Source organism: Mauremys reevesii, linkage group 3 (assembly GCF_016161935.1).
Source record: "Mauremys reevesii isolate NIE-2019 linkage group 3, ASM1616193v1, whole genome shotgun sequence".
In the NCBI taxonomy this organism is placed as follows: domain Eukaryota; kingdom Metazoa; phylum Chordata; order Testudines; family Geoemydidae; genus Mauremys; species Mauremys reevesii.
Window position 1 is genome coordinate 143560061 of NC_052625.1, and position 25637 is coordinate 143585697.

General features: G+C 43.6%; 1 protein-coding gene across 7 annotated transcripts in view; it reads left to right on the plus strand.

Annotated features, from left to right (window-relative positions):
* The window catches only part of CGA (glycoprotein hormones, alpha polypeptide), a 27295-nt gene extending 6952 nt beyond the window's left edge, over window positions 1-20343 (plus strand). For 3 of the 7 annotated variants that reach the window (XM_039531321.1, XM_039531323.1, XM_039531324.1), the window contains 4 exons: window positions 6808-6912; window positions 14883-14989; window positions 18269-18453; window positions 19636-20343. In XM_039531321.1, the coding sequence (XP_039387255.1) occupies window positions 14890-14989; window positions 18269-18453; window positions 19636-19713 (363 nt within the window). In that variant the 5' untranslated portion in view covers window positions 6808-6912; window positions 14883-14889 and the 3' untranslated portion in view covers window positions 19714-20343. Of the gene's footprint in view, window positions 1-6807; window positions 6913-7414; window positions 7465-8026; window positions 8233-13266; window positions 13388-14882; window positions 14990-18268; window positions 18454-19635 lie in introns of those variants that run through there. The other 4 variants (XM_039531328.1, XM_039531325.1, XM_039531326.1 and 1 more) reach the window with 4 other exon arrangements.
* The last annotated feature ends 5294 nt before the right edge of the window (window positions 20344-25637 follow it).

Sequence of the window (25637 nt, forward strand, 5' to 3'; positions counted from 1 at the left end):
CCAAATAAGTGCCATAAATTCTCATGATTGCACACTTTGACCTTGGAAAGTTGCAAGATGAAGAGCCGAATTCTGATTTTTTTTTGTAGGTTTTCCCTTGTAACCTTATTTCAGTTCAGGAGCTATATTATTTAGCTGGCATGGTGCCTTTGCTATAATTGTTATTATTGTACATATTTCTAATATGTCAACAACTGTAGTATTTAGGTGCCTTTTCTTAAGATCCAAACTGGTGTTTTTCTTTCCCTTTACACTTTGGTTTTAAAACAGAAATGGCTTAGCAGTCAATTCTCTACCCACACTAAGTATTAAAAGTCATCTTCTTCTCTGAAAAATCAATGTTTGGCTGAAGCTTGAGAGGCCTAACAGCTAATCTTAAAAGGCCTGATCCAGTTTCCTTTGAAATCAATGGAAAAACTTGTGTTGATTTCAGTGGGAGTAGGATGGGCTGAAGGAGGTTGCTTCAGCGAGAATATTAGACAATAAGTTGAATAAACCTGGGAAATATCACATAGTATTTTTGCAACCTATTTCATCCAAACACAGATTATTAATCCATTTTATAATGCTCCATATCTGTGTCTTCTATTTTTTCATGTATTATTGTTTTCTGTGTGCCCATTGAATCACTATTGACCTCCCTGTGACGCAAATAAACAGATATACATCTTCATGTTGGTCTTCCTTTGTTTACCACCTGGATAAGAACTGCAATGGTGAAGATCAAACCTGAAAAATGTGGAGAGGCTCAGAAAATAATCCAAATATCTGGCTATTTCTGGACCATTTTAGAATACATCTTTGTTTTCTCCATCAGAAGTCCTCTTCCTCCTTGTGAACTTATGGAAGGAGATTTCTTTCATCTCTTCTCAGAGCTCCCCAAAACAAGCACCATCTGTTTTTGTACCTACAACATAAAAGGATTTTCAGCTCTTTTCCTCTCCACGGATCCCCATCTTTCTCCCAGGGACCCTCCAATATACTATGGGCTAAGCTCAACCCAGTCTACAGGCCTTTTTACTGCTACCAGGCTTCAGCAATTCTGATAGTCTGACTACATCCATCCACTGCAACGTCTAGCATTTGGGAGGTTCCATGGTCATAGAGGCACTCAGAAGTGCATTGTGCACCAGACCACACAAGAAATGAATGTAGTGGGAATCAAAATCCAGTAGAGACACTACCAGAGTTGTTGGATCCTACATCAGGATCTTGAGAGTGGTGGGACCTATGTGAGGTTATAAGAGAAAAGGGAAACAAGAACACGTGGAAGGAAACCAAAGGTATATTATGAGATCACAAGGAAAGAAAGAGAGTCTGGTTTTAGGGTTATGAAAGAATAGAGTAACTAGGAGAGGGATGTGTCCTTTTCTGAATCTATGCATACACTAAAGGCTTAATTTTGGCTGCATTTGGAGAAAATCCTGAAATTTGAGTTGATTTTTATTCTACAAGAATCACTTAAGTCCACCCTAAAGTCAAATCTTCCAAGAACTACATCACTGAAGGATGCTTGTCCTTATTTCCTTAGCCTTTGCTCTGTAGAAGGGTGATGATGGTCAGATAGTTACATTCCAATACGTGCTTAAGAGGTTGCTTTGTTTTTTTTTAAATAGAGTTTAATTTTTCTGGAGCAGGGAGATTCAGCACCCTTGGGACCCTTCTAAGTCCTGTCCCCTGCTGACAATATCTGAGAGGTGTCCTAGATTTCTGCTGAGCAGCAAAGGAGAAAGAGGCCTTCATCCAGCTGAGAGATGTGGGAAGAGACAGGATCAGGCAGCAGCCTGCCCCCTAGAACTGCATATGAGGAGGGGGAGACAGGCTATGCACTCTGGTCCATATCCATAAGAGAACTTAGGTGCCTAAGTCCTAGTTTTAGGCCCCCCTGTGATCCAGAAAACCCCCATTAGGCTGCTGCCTAACATTGTAAGCATGTAAGATCACTTGGTGCCTACATTTCTGCTGTAAAAGTTCCCTAGGTGCCTAAGTTTTTGCATCTGGTAAGCACATTGCTGCCTCAATGTAGGTGTCTGGACATTATCTTATACCTAAGCCCCAGCCTGATCTACAAACTCGGGGTCTGAGATAGCAACTGGCAGGGGTAGGATGGAAGAACAGTACCCCCCTTCCTAAAGAAAGCTAGACAGAAGGAGAAGCCTCTCGAAAGGAGCAACAAGTATGTCATAGGAGGGGAAACAGCCAGCTTAACCACATTAGAAAATGACTGCTCAAGTGCTGATCCTCCCTACCCCCTGCAGAAACAGCCCCTTTAATAGCCTGATTCTGCAGCATGGCAGAGGGTAAATCCCAAGGCTACGACTTGTCAGTGCTGTGTTTAAAAAAAAAAAATCACAGAGCACAAAAAATATACAATATACCTTTAAACCCATCAAAATATTGTACTGTTATTAAATTCTTCTACAGAGTGGCTGGGAGGGAGAAAGCCTCTGGTGAATCTCTCTCTAGATAAGATCCCTGCAAGGGAAATGCTTCTGGGGAATGCCTTTGTAGACAAAAAACAGAAGTAAAGTGCTCCTGGAGGAAATACTTCAAAGGACTATTGTTTCCTTAGCCACACACTCACAGGCTTTTATCTCTCCCAGAGCACATAAAGAAAGGCTTTTATAACTGCAAGCAGAGTCCAAACAGCCCACAGGTGAACAAAGCCTTCCCTATTAGTCTATCACAATTAGGCCCAACAATAGCCCTTATAAAATTGGACTCAGCTGTTCTCTCCATTACTCTGTTTTGTAGGTGGTTACACACATGGCAGGGAAGAACGGTGTCTGGCTGATCCCTCTGCTCCTGCTTGATCCTGCCCACGTTCTGGCTGGCTGAGGAGGGGCCTGTGGTCCTTCCTCCCTCTCCTCTATAGAAGCTCAGCTGGATGCCTCCTGTTTTTCCAGTCATGGGGGAGACATGGGCTCTATTTCAGCTGTTATCTTAAGGAAACAGAGCTTATTCCTGCAAGGGAGAGGTTTAAATATTTGCCACCCCCGTAGATTGTGTATGGAACATATATCAGTAAAACTGAACAATTTGAGTGGATTCTAGTGAGAATTAAAAACACGCACAGAGCAAGGAAGAAATGTATGGGCCAAGGCTGGAGGTGTAATACCTACAATGTTTATTGTAGCTTAATAAGAGTACAAATCTAATTGAGGAAGATTGTCGAATAATAGGAATTTAAAGATCCAGCAATTCTTCCCCTTTCTCCACCTCAGAATATGGCTTCTTTCTGCTCATAAATGGCAAAAAACATTTGCTCTACAAAGCATATTTGATAATAATATATGGTACAAATGCTCACATATCTTTCTATCTAGATACTTATATAACCCCTCTCACGGTACTATCTGAGTGAAACAAAAGCTCATTAGAGGACCCAAGTTTGCAATTTGTTATGAGAATCTCATTAAATGATTCAAATTTGTACTGCATAATAAAGTAAACAAAAAAGTCACATTTTCAGAAGAGTGGGTCAAATTCTGCTCTCACTTTCACTGATGTAACAGACCAGATTTGGCCAAGTATGTTTCAGTTGGAGATATGGATTTGCTAAAGCAAAAAATCCTTATTAAAAGTAGGGACTTTTTTGGCTATCTTTTATTCCAGTGTAATTCTGTTGACTTCAAAAGAATACTCCTGATTCATTCTAGTGAAAGGAGAATCAGGTCCTAGGCATCTTTCTGTTTCTCTGTGGAGTGGAAGTAGCATTTACAGCAGTCTACCTTGAATTCTTCAATAAAAAAATATTTAATCCAATCTGTCTTTTTACCAGATTATACACCACAGTACACAATGTATAAAAAGGTCAAAAAATGAATACATTGGACAATATGTGTTCCCCTGACTGTGGAGATAGGTGTCTGTCTTTTGAAAAGCTTTACTCAGACTCAAGTTAGGTGTCCAACAGAGCAGGGGTTCTCAAACTTTTTCTTTCTGAGTCCCTGCTATAAAAACTCCAGGGCCCAGTGAGGGAAGAGGGAGACTCGGGGCTCTGGGCCGGAGGTGGGCCCTCAGGCATAGGCATAGTTTGAACTTCTATTTTGGGGAGGGAGGGGCTGGCGGGGGCTTGGGCCAGCTCCGCATGGCAGGGTCCAGGGAGGCAGCACCACCTCCACCATCTGACTCACCTCAGCAGGCCACCCAGCCTATCTGGGTTGTATGTGGTGGGGGTTCAGCTCAAAAAATTTGAAAACCGCTCAGGGTATAGGGAGGAGGTAGCTAGGGACTGTGTGCAGCAGGGGGGTAGCTAGGGGCTGTGTGCGAGTAGGAGGCTAGCTCAGGGTGCAGGCAGGGGGTAGCTAGGGCTGTATGCAGGTAGGGGGCTAGCTCAGGGTGTAGCTAGGGGCTGTGTGCGGGTATGAGGTAGCTCAGGGTGCAGGCAGAGGTAGCTAGGGGCTGTGTGCGGCGGGGGGTAGCTCAGGGTGCAGGCAGGGGGTAGCTAGGGGCTGTGCACCAGGAGGGTTCCCCTGTGGTCACTGTTCCCCAAGGGCTCTGCCATCCACAAAGCCATGTCCCCTTGCCATGTCTTACTGGCTGCATGAGCTGAGGAGCAGCTGCAACCCTGGGCACAAGCAGCAGGAGATGGAACACCACGGCTGCCCACTCCATGGCACCAGCCAGAGCAGCAGCTGCCCGCACTGCCCAACTCCGGCTTCCCACCTCCAACCTGGCCAAGGTGCGGGGCCTGGGGGCAGGGAGAGGAGGAAGTGAGGGGGTGTGGAGCTGGCCTCCGGACTGCTCTGCTCTATCACTGTGATGAGGGGGGGCAACCAATGCTCGGGGGTTCGGCCCCATGACTCCCGGCTTTAGCCCTGTGGGGGATTTGAGGGGGTGCCAAGACTCAGGCTCTGGGTTCCAGCTGCGGACCCCTGATTGAGAACCATTGCAATAGAGCTTCTCGTTGAGTCATCTGAGGGACTACTGTGCAATCATGGTAACAAGTCATCACGGGGAGTAGGCTCAGTCACACATCTACTACAAACTTAGCAGTTTTCATTACTTTTGCTTTAAATTACACACAATATTATACTTCTATCTTTTATGGGAATTGTAAAACTATTTTTTTACCAGTATGTTTCAAATTTCAGATTAGTGTTTTTTGTTATTAAAAAGAGAGGGGGAGGGAGAGGCAGGAAAGGAATATAATGGAAACAGACACACGCAACTCAACAGAGTTAGAATTTTGAGAATCAAACTATAGAGGTAGGATAAAATTTTCAAAAGTTCCTCAGTGACTTGGGAACCTAAGTCCCATTTTCAAATGTGTCTCATGCACTGAGGCTTAGATTTTAAAAGGCATTTAGTCTGTAAAAATGCAGATAGGCGCTTAGGTTCAGACTTTTAACAGTATGTAGGCATTGCTCCATTCAGCGTTGCAAGGCCTAAGTGACTTAGAAGGTGAAGTCCTATTTTTGAAAGTGACTGAGGTGCCTAGTGGGATTTTAAAAAGCATTGAGTTGCCTAACTGATGAGACTCTCCTAAATCCCAATGATTTTTTGAAAATGGGACTTCACAGTCTAAGTTATTTAGAATCATAGGAGTGTAGGACTGGAAGGGATCTCAGGACGTCATCTAGTCAAGTCCCCTGCACTCAAGGCCTTGCAATGCCTACATACTGGTAACCATTTGAGCCCTAGTGAGATTTCAAAAGTGCATAGGTACTTAACTCCCATCAATGGGAGCTTAGGCAACTAAATGCTTTTAAAATCCCATTAGGTGTCAATCTGCATCTTTAGGTGCCTAAATATCTTCAAAAATCTAGCCCTAAGTCATTTCTGAAAACAGGACTTACACTTCTAAGTCACTTAGATGCTTTTGAAAATGTTACCCCTAATCCTGCAGACTTCACTTATTCAAATTTGCCATGAATTTCAATGGGAGTTTTGAATGAGTTTGCAGAGTCATCTCTTAAATTATAACAAGGACATGACATGTTTCAATGGACTGAAAATACATGTTTTGACATATTATTACATATAGATTGAAAGAATCTCATTGAAAAAAAATATTTTTATCTTCCGAATAGGTAATCCTCTATATATTCATCCATGCATTCATTCTGTAACCTTTAGCCTATCACAAATACTTTCTAACTCCCTGATTTGATCCAACAATCAACCACGGTCTGAGTTATAGTCGTCCAGCAATCTTAAACTGGCAGCTGCTTGCTCCTGCCAACAGTGAGTTTTCTTTCCTGTCTTCTGTGCATGATACTGACTCCGTTCTAATTTTCTCCGTTCTCCAACTCCTGTACCTTTTGGAAAAGTACTAATCACTTCTCTGAAATCTCCTAAAAATCTGCCCTGGCATTTAATTCAGACACAGATTATTCTTTTTAACATTTGTATAGGTCTTCTTGTTTTTTATTTTACTATTCTCTAGTGCAGTAAGATCACAAATGTGGAAATCATTTATGCCCCTTAAAAAGTAATTCCCTGCACAGTTTAAAAAGCTGTAGGAAATCTCAGCTAATCTTCTGTTTTTTAGAAAGAATTGTGTTTACTAAAAACTGCAGCAAATTGCAAGAGGCTAGATATTAAAGTCCCTAAGAAAAATCACATGGTGAACAGAACTGAGCATTGGGCCCACAAGCTGACCTTTCTTGCATTGTATAATGAAAAAAAGTGATCTGTGAGAGTGGGTTTGAGATAAGATCAAAATGATGTAATGGTAATTACATCAAGTAATGTTCAGTCATTAGGCAGAATGCACAGTTGATCCTATGGCTTATATGTAGGCGGGAGAGTGCAATCTAACTTTAATGGTATAAAAGAAAGGTAAAATTTTTCTTACCACAGTGACAGAAAGGTACATATAAGCTTCAGGGACACCACACAGAAACTAAAACCACCCTTCAGATTCTACATCAACTACTCTGACCGTACTGAACACATTGAAATAAGGTAATTTTTTTCCCATTGCTATGAATGAAGAAAAGTTGATATATTTTTCTAGACATTTGCTTTTTACTCAACGTTCTCATAGGTGACGATTAACCTAAAATGTTGGGAGAATTGGAAGGTAAAAATTTAGTTTTGGGTTGGAAAAGGGGGTGGGTGTAAAAACTGGCAGTTTACAGTGCTACTGGATCCAGTCATTGTAAACTGACCATTTGCAGTTTTTCTTCTCTGCTTGTCTGCCATTTTAAGCAGCATAGATGGGGGAGAGGGCAAGGGGAAGGAAAGGGGTGCCAGTGTGGGTTGGAGGAGCATAATGGCACAGCAATTGCCCCAAACTGAAGCAGTAGCTAGGATTATAAGGAAAACCCCACCCAAATATTTTGTAATATCCTTCATAATAAAGATGGATGCACCTACATTACCTGATTGGGGGGCTGTGTCATCCCCTTGTTCTGCTAGGAGACCTTCCACTCCACTCTGCTCTTCATGGACAGAAAGCCTGTGATTTGAGGCTGCACATCTTTCTGAAGCTGGGGTCCACCCGCCTCTCTGAGGGTGTGTGTGTGTGTTTGTGTGTCTTCACAGACATCCAAGTTCTGAGCATACATCTGTTCCAGCTCCATAAATGAGTCCATGCAGAAATAGGGCTCCATGCTTACACCGCTGTTCAGAAAATGGTCCATTTAATCACTAAACAGGCAGGTTGTTGGGGCAGTATTGAATTTCTTATTCTTATCCTTGGTTTTCCAATACTTCACCTTGAGCCCCTTTATCTTCTCCCTGCACTGCTGTCTGGTCTGCTTGATCCCATGATCAGCCAGAAACTGCTGAGACAACCATCATACAGTTCAGTGTTCTTCTGTGAGGAGTTCAAGTCCTGGGTTTTACTCTCCTTGGCTGAAAGCTGCACCAAGATACTGGCGTGAGCCGCTGGCCAAGTGGCTGTATGCTGATACAAGCTTATTACTGGGCATTCTTCTGTGGTATTCAATGGTGGAGACAGATGAAGCTGAAGTAACTGCAATTAGGCAAATAGTGTGAGACTGAGGACACTAAGCAAAAGCATACATAGAGAGACCGCTTCAGATTCAGGAGCAGAGCACAGGCCCCACTCCCAATACACCCTCCTGTTTCATGTACTGCATGCTGGGTAATAACCTGAGAGGACTCCACCATGTTTCTAAAACAAAATAATTCCATTAATAGTCAATTTAAAGGGATGCTGCAACTGCAGCTAGCATTCAAGCCATGTACATGCAGACTGGCTTCCTAGTGTTTTCTTCCAACTCTTTCCTCCTGCAACCCATGCTCCTCCCATTACCGGTAAGTTCCATGCTGGTTGCTAAATCTTTCCTTTTAACTATTGTTGTTATTGTGTGTCTTTTGTACCAGTGTTTGCTAGTACATAGCCCACCATAGGCACCTGGCCTTTACCACTTGCTTGTTGGGGCCTATTAGCCTTCATACTCCTTCAAATGTGCTGATCGCCAACCAGTCTCCCATTTCTTGACTGTGTTATTGCTGTTGGTAGGGACTTGCTTCCATCCTGTTGCTGCCTTCATTCTGTTGGATGGTGTCCAGTTTGTGTCCTATATTGCTCATAAATAAGAGGCTACGTTTATGTCATGGAGGTCACGGAAGTCACAGAAACTGTGACTTCGAGAGACCTCCGTGACATTTTCTGCTTCAGCCCCTGGGGCTGCAGGACTGGAGCTGGCAGCCAGTGGGGCTCTGGCAGGGTTCCAGTGACAGGGGACAGGTGACAGCCTCCTCAGGGTTCCAGCAACCGGGGACAGCCTCTCAGGGAGTGTGTGTGTGTGTGTGTGTGAGAGAGAGAGAGAGAGAGAGAGAACCCTGCAGCTCCCAGCCACCCTGGTGGCAGGGGAAACCCTGGAGCTGCAGCAGCAAAAGTCACAGACATGGTCATGGCTTCCATGAATTTTTGTTCATTGCCTGTGAGCTGTCCGTGAATTTTACTAAAAATAACCATGACAAAATCTTATCCTTACTCATAAACCACTTTTCTGATGGCTATCCTACATGAGGTCAGGTAAAGGCTGGGGATTGTTCTATGTCCTCCTGCTCCTGCCTTAGCCCTGTCTGTCTGGGTGTGAAGGCTGTCTGCAGTTGTCTTCAGTTTCATCTCCACTGCTATCTTGAGCCTGTAGATACCACACATGACCTGTGTCCCACTGCAGCTTGGACTGTTGCCTTTTGCAATTGCTTTGTGTTGCTACTTGATGGTTGAACCCAGACCCATTCACTTGTGCATAGTGGTCTCAGGTCCTTGGCTCCTTCGGAGTAGCTGGCGGACCGCCTAGTTTGGCATTCTTTTAACTGCTTCTGTGTATTGTCTGTCGTTCCTTCACTAGACTGGAACAAGAGAACTCCTCAAGAAAAGCAGAGTCTTAATTCTATAGTCCATCAGTCCCTATGCTATATAGTCCCTGGGAGGGTGTATTGAAATGCTCCAACATTCCCAAGTAGGGATTCCTTCCTGTCAGTTTTGACTTTGCCATCAATCTCTTGGCTGTCTTTACTGATGACTCTGCCTTCCTGTTTCTTTGTGGGACGCAGAAGGTGTCTTGGGCTCACACTCCCATTTGGCACTGAATTGTTTGAATCCTGCTGCATTCAGTACTGTTGCCCATTGTCTGAGCACCCTGTCTCAGGTATGCCATACTTTGCAAAATGAGCCTTTGGCTTCTTTATTATAGTTCTTTCCAGAGCATCCTCCAGAAATTATATGGTGGGCCATGAATGCTCACAAAATTAGGGTTGAGGTGCGGGAGCGGTGAGGCCTCTGGCTGGGGGTGCAGGTTCTCGGGTGGGGCTGGGGATGAGGGGTTTGAGGTGCAGGAGGGTGCTCTGAGCTGGGACTGAGGGGTTCAGAGGGAAGGAGGGGAATCAGGGCTTGGGCAGGGGGTTGGGGCATGGGAGGAGGTCAGGGGTGCAGGCTTTGGGTGCCACTTACCTCAAGCAGCTCCTAGAAGCAGCAGCATGGCCCTCCTCCAGCTCCTACATGGAGGTGCGGCCAGGCGGCTCTGCGCACTGCCTCATCCGCAGGTGCTGCCCCTGCAGCTCCCATTGACTGCGATTCCTTGGGGCGGGGGCAGCGTGCAGAGCCCCCTGGCTGCCCCTACACATAGGAGCTGGGGAGAGGACATGCCATTGCTTCTGGGAGCTGTGTGGAGCCACAGCATGTGTGGAGCAGGGCAAGCCCCAGACCCTGCTCCCTGGCGGGAGCTCAAGGGCCAGATTAAAACATGGCCTGCAGGCTGTAGTTTGCCTATCCCTGTGTTAAGGGGTTTTGGACCAATGAATGATAGAATCATTCCATTCCAGAGAGCACACACTAGGCAGTCAGCCCTAGGAAAGGAAGCAGTGGGACGTACCAAGCCCAGTGCCAGGGCAGGGAGCAGCACAGAGGGAGGTACCATGCAGCCCTTTAGGCTCCCAGCACCCCTGCTCTCAATGGAAAGCCCCAGCATCTGGTTCGATTTACACTGGAACAGCTCTGGAACTGGGCTGATGCCCGTAAATATTTGCAGCCAGTGATACCTGCCAAAAGGTGTGGCAAAGGTTTTCAGGAGGCTCATGTGGCTCAGTATGCCAGAGCCCTTTCTTGACATCAAACAGGGAACACTTTCGCACTAGTTAAATTGGGGAGTACATCTTCAGTGTTTGGTGATGGACACTGACTTCCTTTCAATGCTCTGTTAAGTCGTTTTGGATCAATGCAGACCCACCGTTTACCTGAAGGTTCTCTCACTATTACTAGGTTGCTGACCCATCCTGCGTTAGTTTCAACAGGTACAACAATGGCTCTTTGCAGACTTGCCAGTTTCTTCTACAATAGCTCCACCAAGGCTAATGCAATTCTACATTTTGGTAATCTCATGGGCTGCATTGGCAAGTCTATTTCTAACTTCAGCTTGCCCTCGGTGTCCATCTCCTTGAAATATGTCCTTATACTCTGTTAGAATGCTGGACAGGGAGACTGTTCTCCCTCCTCTTTCATGGTGAGGATATTCTGGTGTTGTACTGTGATCAAATCCACGGTTTGCACTGCCCTGCTGCCCAGCCACAGTGTACAGGTGGTACTCCTGTATGTCAACTACTATGAGCTGCAAATGATAATGTCTCTTGTTTCATGGAGTTTTTTTATTGACAGCCCACATTTGCCTCTGGCCTCAGAATGCTTTTATTGTAGACTGGCCATTGCCACCATGTTTCATGTACCACATACTGGGTAATAACATGAGAGGACTCCATGTTTCTAAAATTAAACTGGCTCTGTATTAAGAATAATATTTACAGAAATGCTGCAGCTGTGTCTAGCATTCTAGCTGTGTGCACAGATTGGAGGAGGCGGCACCAGGAAGCCAAACTCTTCCTTCTTGCAGCCTGTGCTGCTTCTTCCCAATTCCAAGCAGGTTGTTACACCTCTCACCCCTGGTGTACCACTTATGCCAGAGCTTGCAAGAAGCAGCCTTACAGTTTCTTCTGCCATGCCTGTGCTAGGAGGAATCCTCACCCAGCCAGATACTGAACTTCGAGCCCTTTTAGGATACTCTGGCCCTTTTAAACAGTGTAAAGGAGCTAGAATGGGATGAAGATCTCCTCCTACCTCTTTTTATAATGCTGATTTCATAAAACTGGCTTTTACATATTTTACTGCATGGTTTTGAGCACTGCTTCAGCTACACTTTAATTTCTTGTTATTTGTTTTGATGTCTTTGACTATTTGCTCTTCAAAGTTCACTTCACTCTGCTCATATCCACCTTGCACGTTGTCTGTTTAATTTTTGTTCCTTTCTGGTGCCTTCATTAGGTTTGGATTGCCATTATCTGGAGGCTACCTGTCATTTATCCCTACTCAGCTCAGTGGTTTGAACATTAACCTACAAAACCCAAGGTTGTGAGTTCAAGCCTTGAGGGGGCCTGTTGGGGATTGGTCCTGCTTTGAGCAGGAGGTTGGACTAGATGACCTTCTGAGGTCCCTAACAATCTATGATTCTATAAACTTCCTTTCTGCTATTAGGGCTATGCATGCCTTCTGTGACTGTTATGGGATGCTTATGTAACCTGCATGAGAAGTCTAAGGGCTTTAATTTCTTCATTTTTGGCTTTAGTGTTATTTTGATTGCCTCCTTATTTTTAGAAGATCCCTTTAGCTAAAAGTTAGTGTCCCAGTGCTAGTTTTTGGTATGATCCCAGGGATCATTATCATTTAGTAGCAGTGTTGATAAAGAAAAAGTTTAAGTACAAAAAGTTAATTGATTTAGAATTTTTTTTTTTACTGCCTATGCACAGTGAGGTTTTCTCTTTAAAAATTATGTATGTATTTAGCTCACAGGCTTGGACTCTGATTCTGCAACTGGATCTGCTAGCACAGACTCCAGTGCCTGAGCTTAGCCCAGAAAAGTCAGTGGGGCTCTGTGCAACTGTAGGCATCTGTTCTAGAGGACCCAGCTGCAGGATTGGGGCTGTAGTGTGAATACATGACAGTGGAATAATTTGGATGTAAGAGTCACTCAGAACCCCCTGACAGGGGAGTCTACAATGGGAATGAAGGATTCATTATTGTAAGCTATTGGGTGTGTCAGTTGTAAAGAGACCTGAAATAAAATCCTTAAACTGAAATCTGGTTGAGCCCTGTTAGATCAAAAGAGCACTACCTTTATTTACTATCTGACCAGATTGCATTAGTTGTAGAATGTAGTACTTAGCTCTCCTTTATATAATACTTTTCTCCATGGACTCCATTATCTCAGCACAGGATATAAATAACTTCAATTCACTTCAAAAGGAAAGGTCTAGGTCTATCCATTCTAGGAGAGTTATTTTAAAATGGGTAATTGCCGCTATAGCTTGTTTTCTGAGATAGACTGGAACAAAAGTAAATTTAGCTGGGCTGACTGGCCACATTTTGGTTGACAATGCAGTAAAGAAGTTTAGTGCTTGAGAAGAAAGTTTGCAGATCTCCTGCTAAAGATGCTGTGTTGAAAAATGCCCAACTGATTTACAATAGCTGAAATGTTCAGCACTGTAGATTCTATATGTAGAGTGCAGATTAGCACAAGACTAACATTTATCTTTAGTCCACCTAATGTTTGAAGAACTGTGCAGGACCCTTCCATGTCAAATGATCCCGACTCTGAGATTGGACTCTGCAAGAGAAAATCATCCTGAATTTTGTCATAGGAATTGCCTTGTTGGATCAGAACTATGGTCCAGCTAGTCCAGTATTGTCTCCAGCAGTGGCCAGTAGCAGGATGCTTCAGAGGAAGATGCAAGAAACCCAAAGTACTTGTCAAAAAGTTTCCTGCTGATTGTTTGTTCCAAAATGAGTAACCTTTATTAGCATGGCATACCTGAAGTTAGGATAAAGAGAATATTGAGGCTTCATTTTCCTCCTCAGTGAAGGTTTTAAAACACCAAACAAACCACAGGCCAGATAAGAAAAGCACTTGGGGTGAGATTCTGTGCTGTGCATCTGAAAGCGCTCACAGCCGAGAGGGAGGGGAGTTATGGTGGTCGTCTCAAGGCAGCTCCATTTGGAGCACCCTCTTGTGGCAGGCTGTAGCATACCAGGTGCACCTGCATCAGTTTCTCTCCTTCAGAGTCCCCAGAAATAGTCCCAACAGTTTTTCCAAGTACAAGTAGCCCTCATAGGGTTCATTTATTACAAAAGAAAGTCCTGTGCACATAAACCATAACCCAAGCCCCATAACCATAGTTCAGACAATCCATCAAGTAGAGGTAGAGCCCCAGCAAAACTCACCACACCTCAACTCACCACACCACACCTTCAGCCCCCTTTGGCCCTCCAGCTTCAGCTCTCCAGCTCTGAGAGCCAGGAGGCAGCTCCCCCTGCTGCTGTCTGCCTTCAGCCCTCTCCCGCCTTCTCCATGGCTCTCTGGGTCAGAGAAGTCAGCAGGATAGCCCCTCCACTGGCTTCCAAGCCCTCTTCGGCCTTCTGGCACTGGCTTTGACTCAGGCTAGCTCCTCCACTGGCTTGCTGATAACTTCCCTCTCTTTCCAGGGAGGGCCTGCAGAGAGCTTTCTGCTCTCAGCAGCTTTCCCAGGAGATCTCCTACTCCAGTCTCCCAACTGACTTTCCTCAGGGCTCCCCTGGATCTCTTTTAGCCCTAGGTGCTGCTCCACCCTCTTAACTGGCCAAACTGACAGCATCTGCTCTGGCATAAGGGAGCCAGACCTGCTTCATCTGCAGGGGCCAGCCACTCTGTGACAATAGCTTTAAACTACCTTTACCCCCTTCTGATGCTGAGCTGGTCTTGGGGCTGGAGAAGCTGCTGGTATAACTTTGAGAGCCCCAGGGACTGTCTGATTGATGGCAGCGTCCCTCTGCTGTGCTGCCTGGAATCTCTGCCTACCACACCACTCCAACCTCCCTGGCATGCCACCCTTCTGCTCCCAGCCTCACCCCCTGAGTGTCACCTCTGCCTGAGTTTGTGGTGCTCAGGAGGCAGCCTTACGTGCTGCCTGCACCAAGAGAAACCTCTCCCAGATGGATATGAGGCTTTGAGGGTCCCTTTATGCTGCTCTGGCTCATAAGGAGTCAGAATAGGGGTGAGAATTGGACTCTTAGCCTGAAATTTCATGTGCTAATTATGCAATTATTTTAACTGAAAATCCTGTCAAGGTTCCTTATCTTGGTCAGACTACAGATATTTGCTTCTCTGTTTTCCCTGAACCTACCATAAATATTAGCCAGTTATAGCTTTTATATTTTATGTTTGTGTTGGCATCCAGAAAAATATATTAAAAATACAAAGAGAGAAACTATTATTAAGATGATGATGATGTAAAGCTGTAAAATGAACAATAGTACAATACATTGCAGTTTCTAATCATCATTCCAAATAATCTCTATAGCTGATGGTGTTTCCAATGACAATAATGCAAGAATGTCAGATAAAGACTTTGTTTCTGTCTGTTCTTTGCAGAAGAATCATGGATTACTATGGGAAGTACGCAGCGGTCACTCTAGTCATGTTGTCCGTGTTTCTGCATATTCTTCATTCTTTTCCAGATGGAGAGTTCCTCACACAGGGTGAGCTATCTTTAACATTCAGAAATAACAATACAAACATCAGATGTGTATCAATAAAAACATTAATTAAATTTCCACTCACTGTATACTGTGGTCATAAATCTTATTTGCCAGATACATTTCTTGGCATGCTAGACTGTAAAATGAATATGAAATGAAAATATAATGCTGTAGTAATATATTATATTCATTTAAATGCCACTATGTACATTGCATCTAACACTGAGACATCTTTTACCACAGTGTTCAGTTCAGAGTTTTACAAACAGAAAATCCTCTTTGTTCAGCTGCAACTTGGGCCTGGTCTACACTGAAAAGTTACATTGGTATAGCCACATGGGTCAAGGGTGTGAAAAAACCACATACCTGACAGGTAGCTGTACCAGCATAACTCTCAGTGTAGACACAGCTATGTTGACGGAAGAGGGCTTCCGTCACCATAGCTAATGAGGTGTGTTCCTACATCCCTTCTGTCCATGTAGGCTACGTCAACCCTACGGGGCTATGCTGGCACACATAATCTCTGTAGTGTAGACATACCCTCCATCATGTTTTTCATTTTGTGAAACCAACCCAGTCTATCCATCCCACACATATGACTTTTGCTCACTTCACCTGCCCTCTACCTACTAATCCTTTTCTATTAGGACAATTTCTATCATTCCATACTTCTAAGAAGCTTCAAGCTGCTATCATTATTAAAAACACTCACTAAGCTAGTCTGCCATAAAAATATTTCCTTTTCTTCCCCCAAATACAGGATTTTCCCCAAACATGGGATTTCCCCACAAACGACACTACCTTCAGGTGCTGGTGGGGAATATTAATTCCTGAACCAGAGCAAGTTGAAAGTCTACTTGTGACCCTTCAGGGTCAATGGCAGCTTTATGACATTGGAAAGGGAAGAGCCAGGGCTTCTCATGATAACACACAGCATATGCGTCTACCCCTTGTAGATCCCGGGATAGTGGATTTTAAAGTCATTATATTTTACAGAAAAGCTATTTTAGGTCAGATTTAGAGCATTTTAAATTTGTTATCATTTTTTCTCTCTCCCTGAGTCCTGTGCCGTTGATCTCATGCTAACTAACGCACCCAGGGGGAGATCCTTACCCCTGCTCTGGCCCTTATGCAGTGTCAAATGACAGACACCATGTAAAAAGGCCCTGACTCAGGAGTCTGGTAGAAGAGTCCCCGGCATAGGCATTGTGGAGGACAGCAGTAAGGCTGTCTCCCAAGGCTTGCTCACAAACCCTGGTGTAAAGGCCCTGCTGAGGGCAGGGCTGGCAACGTATGACTACACTGCACACTAAGCCCAGGTCTGTGGGACCTGGGCTTATGGACTTGGTGTTTCCAAGCTCATACTTGAGCATCCACACTGCATGTAAACCTGGGTTTACAGTTGCTGTACTTGAGTCTCACAACTGTGCTAACAAGTATCGGAGGTAGCCATGTTAGTCTGTATTCACAAAAACAGCAAGGAGTCTGGTGGCACCTTAAAGACTAACAGATTTATTTGGGCATAAGCTTTCGTGGATAAAAAAACCTCATTTCTTCACATGCTAACGCGTCCGTACTGCTCACACCTGGCTCACAACTGCAGCACCTGCATTGCTTGGTGCAACCACCTTCCTCTGGCAGGCTCTGGGCTCAGGTCCAGCTCCAGCAGGGTCTTATGAGGTCTTATGACTTGGGTTGCTTGCTTTTCAGTCTGAGTGTGTTGTGTGTGGAAGAAAGGTTTAGTGTAATTCTGGGTGGCGCAGGCAGGCAGGTGAATGTGACAGTGTTAATGTGGGGGAGGAATGTGTCAACCCAGGGTCACAGCATGCAGCGGAGTGCAAAATCCCAGGCAGTGCTGCAGTTGGCTGGGAGAGCGGGGAAGCCTGGCTATGTTAAACAGACCCCTCACGCCCCTTTCCGCTGCTTTCTGACTCTGTGCAGTTCTTAGATACATGCTGCATGGACACGTGCAGCATGGAACCTGACCTCTGGATTAAAAAAAAGGGATTATAAAAAAAATTAAAAAAAAAAAAAACATTCTGTAAAATTTTTTTTTACAATATATGTGGTATGTTTATATTATGTGTGTTTATTCCTCAAATTCAATTCACACACAACACTTATACACATGCTCATATATACATATACTTAAAGTCTTCAGTCTTCTGGTCTGGGATGACCACATTACTCATGACTGGCAAGGAGGATCATCCCAGATGATGATTTATTCAGCAAGTACACTTGCATGTAATTTTGAGCACATGATTGAGTTAATAATCCCTGCACAGCATTTTAACAACAATGCTTAACCTTAAACTCATACTCCTGTTATTAGGGATTATGGGTGCCTCAATTTTTGAGTGCCCAACTTGATATGCTTAAAGAGGCTTGACTTCTAAAAAGTGGGGAGCATCAGCCCTCTGAAAATCAGGTTCCTTTGATGAGTCTCAAGTTAGACATGTAACAATAAAGATACCCAGTAACACCAATCACTTTTGAAAACCTTGGCAACAATGATAAAAACTGTTCATTATTGCCTTAGATAACTAATTCTCTTAACACAGGGAATGTCTAAAGCAAGGGTCAGCAACCTTTCAGAAGTGCTGTGCCAAGTCTTCATTTATTCACTCCAATTTAAGGTTTTGTGTGCCAGTAATACATTGTAATGTTTTTAGAAGGTCTCTTTCTATAAGTCTATAATATATAACTAAACTATTGTATGTAAAGTAAATAAGGTTTTTAAAATGTTTAAGAAGCTTCATTTAAAATTAAATTAAAATGCAGAGCCCCCTGAACTGGTGGCCAGGACTCGGGTAGTGTGACTGCCATTGAAAATCAGCTTGCATGCTACCTTCAGTGTGCATGCCATAGGTTGTCTATCCCTGATCTAAAGAATATTGCAAATACTGTGATAATACCATTTAGCCACTAACAAGTTTTTAGGGATGACAACTGTATATACTCACCTACAACCCACCTGTAAAGAAAATTAATGAGAAACATGGAAAGGAAGCAATACATTTTTGAGTCTTATCTGGAAAGATGCCATGAATGTAGCCTTGCAAGTTGTGAGTATTCCAGAGCTCCAAACCCTCGACAGAGAAAATCCTTCTTTCTGTTGTTAGATGATAACTGGGGATGACCAGCGGCATAACCCATGTTGTGCTTTTTTTTTGTCTGTTAGTGAAAATAAAAATATAATTTCAAATCGGCTATGGCATATGGGGAAACATTTCAGTGGCTTGTTTATAGTTTCTGTTGCTTATGTATTTGTGATAGGTTGTCCAGAATGCAAGCTAGGGGAGAACAGGTTCTTCTCAAAGCCAGGAGCTCCCATTTACCAGTGCACAGGATGTTGTTTCTCCAGGGCTTATCCCACTCCCATGAGATCAAAGAAGACAATGCTCGTTCCAAAGAACATTACATCAGAGGCAACATGCTGTGTAGCAAAAGCCTTTACAAAGGTGAGGACAAGACTGAAACCCGTTTAAGCTTGTTTTATGATGCAACATAAATCAATGAATAGAGCCGAGTATGTTCCTGCCATAGGGCATTTAACCACCATTTGAGGAAAAAATCCTAGATGCTTACGTTCTGAGCATCTGACTTCTATTCTTTTAAAGAAATTAGCATGTTAAACATTAGATAAACACAGAGGTCCAGATCCTCAGCTGGTATGAATAAATTGTTTGCATTCCACTGATTTCTATAGTTCTACAATGATTTATACCTTCTGAAGGTCTGGCCCTGAATTTTTGCCCTTTTCCCAGGTCATTTTTTTTTTGGCAATTCCCCTTGACATGCAATATTACCCTAAATACCACTCAATTGGTGTTTGACTCTCTTTGATGTGATTTCCCTTGCCTATTCCCTGCATTGGCAAGAACCATTCTGAGCAGCAGGGAGACTGGTCAGGACAAGAAATGACTATTAAGGTAGGGTAAAAAATAGTACCAATATACCTCAAATGAAGCCTGTTTTTCATCTACCCCTGTATTTGTAACCCATTTCCATATAACACAGAGGTGTGGGCCTGTGTAAAGCCACCAATCTAGTGGGTCCACAATGGCTGGATAGTTGGCATGTAGCAGAACTGCACACCCATTGTGCACAGCATAGCCATCCTCTGTGCCAGCTCCACATAGACAAGCATGGAGGTGGTTTTAAGGCCATCAAGGGAGGAATGGAGGTGTGGTACCCCTGGTTGAAAACCACTGCTCTAGCTCACCCAGATTATCCTTGCTCCCATTCAGCCCATATACTTTGGCCAAGATTTTTTTTTAAATGACAAGTTGTTCTGAATATCTCCTTCCTTGGGGGGCCACCTTCAGATATGGTAAAGGGTCTTGAAATTTCAGATCGTGGATGCTTGACAGTTTCTGAAACACAGGCCTCTCTAAGATGTGCCAGGTTAGGCACTCAAAATCACTAAGTGCTTTTGAAAACCTTGCCTTCAGGCTTTGTGGCTCTGAGCTATAGAAAACCAGTGTAACACATGATTCAGGTGCCATTCCGATACCTATATCTCAAAAGACATTTGTACAGTATCTAGTTGAGAAAAGAAAGGCTTCAGAAACACTTTGCATGAAGAATTTTGTTTGAGCAATGTAGTTAATTGTAATTTTGTGTGTGTTTCTTTTTAAAAGATTACCCTTAAGGACAACGTGAAGATAGAGAACCACACAGACTGTCATTGCAGTACCTGCTACTATCATAAATCTTAAAGCCTGTCCCATCGGTAGTGACCACGGATGACAATGAATGGAATTGTTTGTTTTTCAGCTTTTATAGCACCTCTATTTAAAATATTAGGTTTTCTGATCAGGGCATTTTAGTGTATGATCTGATGAGATGTACAGCTGTTTGTCTCCTCTTTACTTCATCACGTATCTAACCAAGTTTAATTATTTCCATTAGGAGCGAAATATAGCACTTTGCATGACAAAAAAAGCTTGATCCATTTTTAAATAAAGTGTGAATTAAAGTATCAATGTTTTCGTCAGGAAAAAGACAGTGTAATAGTTTAAAATTAAAAACATTTTTGCAGGGGTTAAGTTCCAGGACTTTTGGGGGGTACAAGGGGAAAAGGAATGCATGTCTATTGTTTTTGCTTAGATATATATTTTATAATTTTTTTTTGAAACTTGCAAAGTTTCTGTTCTCCTGTTTTCTCTCCTTTTCCTTTCACAACTTCCATTGTGGGCAAGGAAGTTGAACCATATAGGAAGCCACACAAAACCTTTATGTAGTGGTTTCTTTCTGTGTCACCGTTCCCCCCTTGTTTGAACTAGTCCTTCTCTGACATGTTTTATTAGATGTAAGATCAGATCCTCCTAAAATACAATTCACCCATGTCTGAGGGTATGCATTCATGTGTGGGGTGTGGGAAGTGAGAGTGGTACAGACAGACCATTCACATAAAGGGGGCCCCAGAACTCTCTGTGCACCACAGAAGGGGGCTCTATGTAAGCTCCAAAAGTAATGCATCAGCCCCAAATGGGCAAGTGCTTATGAGAGGCGGGATGGTTGGCCAGTGTGCAGCATGGGACATTTGCCCGTGCAAATCCATTGGTTCTAAAATCCTATACAGGATTTGCAGAGGGGTTACTCCTCCAGCGTACGGGCTGGAGTAATGAGTATGGAGGAATTGCTCTCCAGTTCTGTGGCCTGCCTGCAGGTAGTGGGATAAATTAATTCCATCTCTCCCAGACCTTGCTTATTGCCCACACAAAGCCCAAACACCTCACGCTGGCTCTGGGCCCTTTATGCCATGTATACACTCTGGAGTGGGTAAAGATGTCTCATTTGTCCCTGGTGCAGACACTGCGGAAGACACTTGTAAGGCAGCCTTCTGAGAACCCCTTGGCAAGCTCTGGCATAGGGGGTGCACCAGGGTGGGACTGTGAGGGTGAGAGGGCCATCTTGGGGGCATAACTGCAGTGGAGATTCTGGCCAGTGCTGCACTGCACTGTGCAGCCTCAAGAGACTGCTGTCATATAGACAGCCCCCCAGAACCATATAAATTATACCAGGGCTCTGGAACAGCCCAGGATTTGGCAGACACCTCAAGTCTCACACATGAGCTGTGAGACTCACATATATGAGCCCTGTCTCACATACTCCTGAAATCTCAGAGTGGACACTGGACCTGGGAACTGAAGCCCAAGTGGGGGAGGGATAGCTCATTGTTTGAGCATTAGCCTGCTAAACCTGGGGTTATGAGTTCAATCCTTGAGGGGACCACTTAGGGATCTGGGGCAAAGTCAGTACATACACACTGCTAGTGAAGGCAGAGGACTCAATGACCTTTCTAGGTCTCTGAGATAGGTATATCTCCATATATTATTATTTAAGTGCTAGGTTGCAATGCCACTCAAATTTGGCCTGGCTGCCCTTCTGTCATGACATCTCTGGTTACTTCTTCCCCATTGTCAGGCATGTGCCCTGCCACTGCTGGGGCTGGTGATGGGCCTGGTCAGAACCTGATTGGCTCTCAGCTTCCAAACAATCAACCAGTAGGGAGGCAGTAACTAGAGCTAGGTGTGGTGGGGTGGTGATGGAGCCTCTGTTGATAGCCAAGTGGAGCAATAGGAGGCCACAGCAGCTTTATTAAAAGACAGTGCCCCTCAGTAACCTAGCTCAATCTTAAAAAGAAAATTTCTGAGGCTGAGACCCCTTGCATTTTTGTGATAGCGTATTAGTATTTAGAAAAACTCATGCATTACAACTTTGTCAACTTGAGCTTTCTGGATTTGGAGGGCCTGCAAGTGACTTAAATACTCAATAGCTCCCCCTCCCACTGGGCACAGTTGCCAACTTTCACATGGTAAATAAACACCCCGACTTGCACAATAAGCCAAAAATCAAGCTAATCCCATTCAAAACAAGGCCAAAACAAGCCAATGCCTAAAAACCTCAACACTCTATGTGACTAGATTCCCCCAGCATGCAGTCCGGGACTGTGGTGGGCCTGCTGTGTACCCCTGACTCTTTCCCCCCCTTACCCCGGCTTGCCCCTGGCCTCTGCTTGCCCCTCCTTGCCCCTGCTTGCTAGGAGCCAATCAAAAGAAAGAAGCAACAAGCTACCACAAGCAACAAGCTACCAGCCAAACAACCAACAAGCTACAAGCCAAAAACTAGCCAACAAGCAACTCACAAGCTAATTAAGCCAAAAACAAGCCCAATTTTCTGTCTTTTTCACGGGTTTGGCATATCTGCCACTGGGTTGTGAGTTCTGTGCAGTGGTTCTAGTTTTCCTTGGAACATGGAGTAGGAACTTGGTGTCTCTCCCACGTGCCACTTATGCACTGCGGCTACATTTCAAAACACTTGACTAGTTGTCCTATTATTATTAAAGTTTACATTTGAGAAAGGATGAGGAGTTATGGAAGGAAGAAACAGCTGGGAAATACTCAGGAAAAACTCAGGAAAATGGTAGCTCAGAGGCATTGTAGAACTTTCAACAAACAGTGTGAATAAACTTTCTTATTTAAATATAATATTGAATACTAACAATATCTAAAAATACAATAAAATATTGGATACTTGCACATTTAAAAATAAACAATGAAGTCATTTACCCAAGAAATACCCATGTTCATGTCTTATGACATATTTTATATCAATCTTTTAGATCTGGAGAGGCTTTTTATAATAGATAAATAATAGCACTTACATACTGATTTACATTACACGTTCAGACATTAAATAATTAAGTTTAGCAATCTAATTCTCCGGTTTGAAACGTTCAGGCTCCTTGAAACCACAGGCTCACATTCCAGCAGGGTGAGTAAGTGGAGGTCCAGGCAGTTGATTATATGTGGGTCTTTTGGACAAGACCTTTAAAAATAGAGGTCCTGTCTGGTTTTTTTTATAGACACTAATGTTCCCATGGCTACTTTTGTTCTGGAGTACCCAGATTTCCCCTCCAGCTGCCATTGGTGTTTGGTGTGCTAGATTTGGTGGGCCATCTGTCTGTTACAGAAGAGTTCTGTACAAGAGAGATCTCTGTTGTCTTGCATGTAGCTTTTAACACTATCCTTCACACCAGAGGAAACCATGCTTCAGTAGTGCTGTGTGGATACGTGGCCAAATCCTAGCCCAGGTGGAAATAAAAGCTGTGTTAGCCCCGGATGAGCCCAACCTGCCCTGCCCTGAAGGATCCTGAGGATGGTTAGGTCAAGGTGGAGAAAGGGGTGGATGGGCTCCATTGCCACTTCCTGGTCAGGATCCAGAGGACTGCTCGGTGGATGCATACTTTATGTTAATGAGATTCTCTCCCCCAGTCTCTGTATTTGTGCCTGGCCCATATAAAACCTGAAGAACTGCCATGGGGGGTTTGAAGGGATGTTGGAGCTGGATCCTCATTTAGTAGAAAAGGTCTTGCCAGAGGCAAGTTGTTGGGGTGGGGGAGGGTGTGGGACATGGGATGCACTTTCTCTCCCTCACACCCAAGTTATCTTAGAAGGAGGGGTTCTTAAGGCCAAATGGGCTCTATCTGTGCTCCCTGCTCCACCTGGGAGCATGGACTTTATAAATTCCTTCATGGCTGCAAGATCTCTTTCTTGAGTGGTAACAGCCAATTTAGACCTCATCATTTTACATCGTAGGATCATCTATTGGACAGGATAAATGAGGGGTTCTAAGGCCTCACAAAATTCTGGGAATAAACCTAAAAGTTGGCATACTGGCAACATGTAGGGCAAGAGGGAAAATGCAACTAAAACATGATATAAAAGCTTGGCATTAGCAGCTTTTTAGAACTCAGGGGACTACGGTTAAAATTTGCTTAAAATTACATTAATTTAAGGTTGCGGATTTCAGGGTATTGAAACAGGGACCATGTGAGGAGTTACTCTCTGAAGTTCACTGCTGGAGGGGCTTTGCCTGCTCACTCTCCCAAACTTTTCCATGGAGTAGGCCTTTATCTCATTACACTGTTGTTCTGCCAGCCTCTTTGCCTTGCTTGTGCCTACCTAGTCCTGCGCTGTCCACAAGAAGGAACTGGCTAAGAGACAAACAGTAACTTTTCTTTACCTTTTCTGAAAGTAGTGAGAAGTTTTCTTAATTATCGTTTAATAACCACAAAAATATTGAGAAACAACAATACATGAAAATGGAACCCGTGCTTTAAACCTGGCCTCCATGGAATGACATGGCCCATTGTGTAGCTCTGCAATTATCATTTAATTTCTCACTTGCCACTCAAACCTCCATTCTTTCAGGATTTTAGAAGCCAGTGTTCTCACAAATCCCTAGACTTAAAGATTAATCCCAACTTCATTCACACAAGATTGCAGATGATGTGCGACAATGGTCCTAGCTATCACAGTTTCTGAGGTAGTGGCTACTAAAATCAGGTCAGAACCGAAGTGAATGTAAAACAAAATCATAATCAGAATAATTTTGAATTTAAGTCTGATATCTCATGAACCATCAGGGCTAGAAACAATTGCTATCTGTCACTGGAAAGTCAATGGATTTGACCCTATTTGAGGATAAGTAGTTTCCAAACCATTTCGGATATGAATAAGGTCATACAGTGGGAGGCATTCAAGATTTATATATAAGGAGAATCTCTGCTGGATTTTTAGTAGAAATAGAAAATAAAAGAGGGAAACATAGGAACATAATACTGGAAAGGACCTCTGGGCTATCAAGTCCAGGCCCCTGCTCTTGCAGGCAATCCAATCCTATGATCCCATTCATAAATTGATCAAGCTCCTTCTTAAACAGTGGTGCAAGTACTGTGGTACGGTCCAGTATGCCATACCAGTAAGATATTTATAGCTGGTACGGCATCCTGGAAAGACAGAGGAGGAGCCTACTCCCAGCCCCACCCATCCTCACATGGTCCCTGTTTCAATACCCTGAAATCCGCAACCTTAAATTAATGTAATTTTAAGCAAATTTTAACCGTAGTCCCCTGAGTTCTAAAAAGCTGCTAATGCCAAGCTTTTATATCATGTTTTAGTTGCATTTTCCCTCTTGGAGGTCCTGAACCCCATGTTGCCAGTATGCCAACTAAATTAGGTTATATTCCCAGAGGACACTGAATGAGAACTTCATCAAATCAAGACAGAGACTAATCTCTTTTTTACCTAAATAGCCAAGGAAGATCTTCTCTATCTGTGGATGAGGGTATATGAAAATGGGGATAAAACTGGATCATTGTGAGCACGGCTTATAACTAGAGATAAAGCAGCCAGGCCAATACTCACAATTAAAAATGCTGAAGACCATGCCAATCCCAGGTGGAGCAGGAGCATATTCTCAATAGATGGGAAAAAGCCCTTGGCTAAAATGAACATCTGACAGCTATTTTCAATAAATTCCATTTCAGACAAAACCTTTTACTAATAGATATACTGTGATGCCTTTGACAAAAGTTAATTCCTCTCGACACTAAGGGAGGCCATGAATCAGTATTCGGTGTTGCCAACTTTCATGATTTTGTCATGAATCTCATGATAATTATTGTTCTCCTTAAATCCCAGGTCCTGGAGTCAAGTGGATATGTGATGATTTCAACCTTCATTCTTAAATAAAATCTCTAAATTTCAAGCCCACATGGCTGTGGGGAAAGCTTCAGAATGTGACCCCAATGCATCCAAAAGGCACAAAAAGCAGAAGGTAAATAAAAAGAACA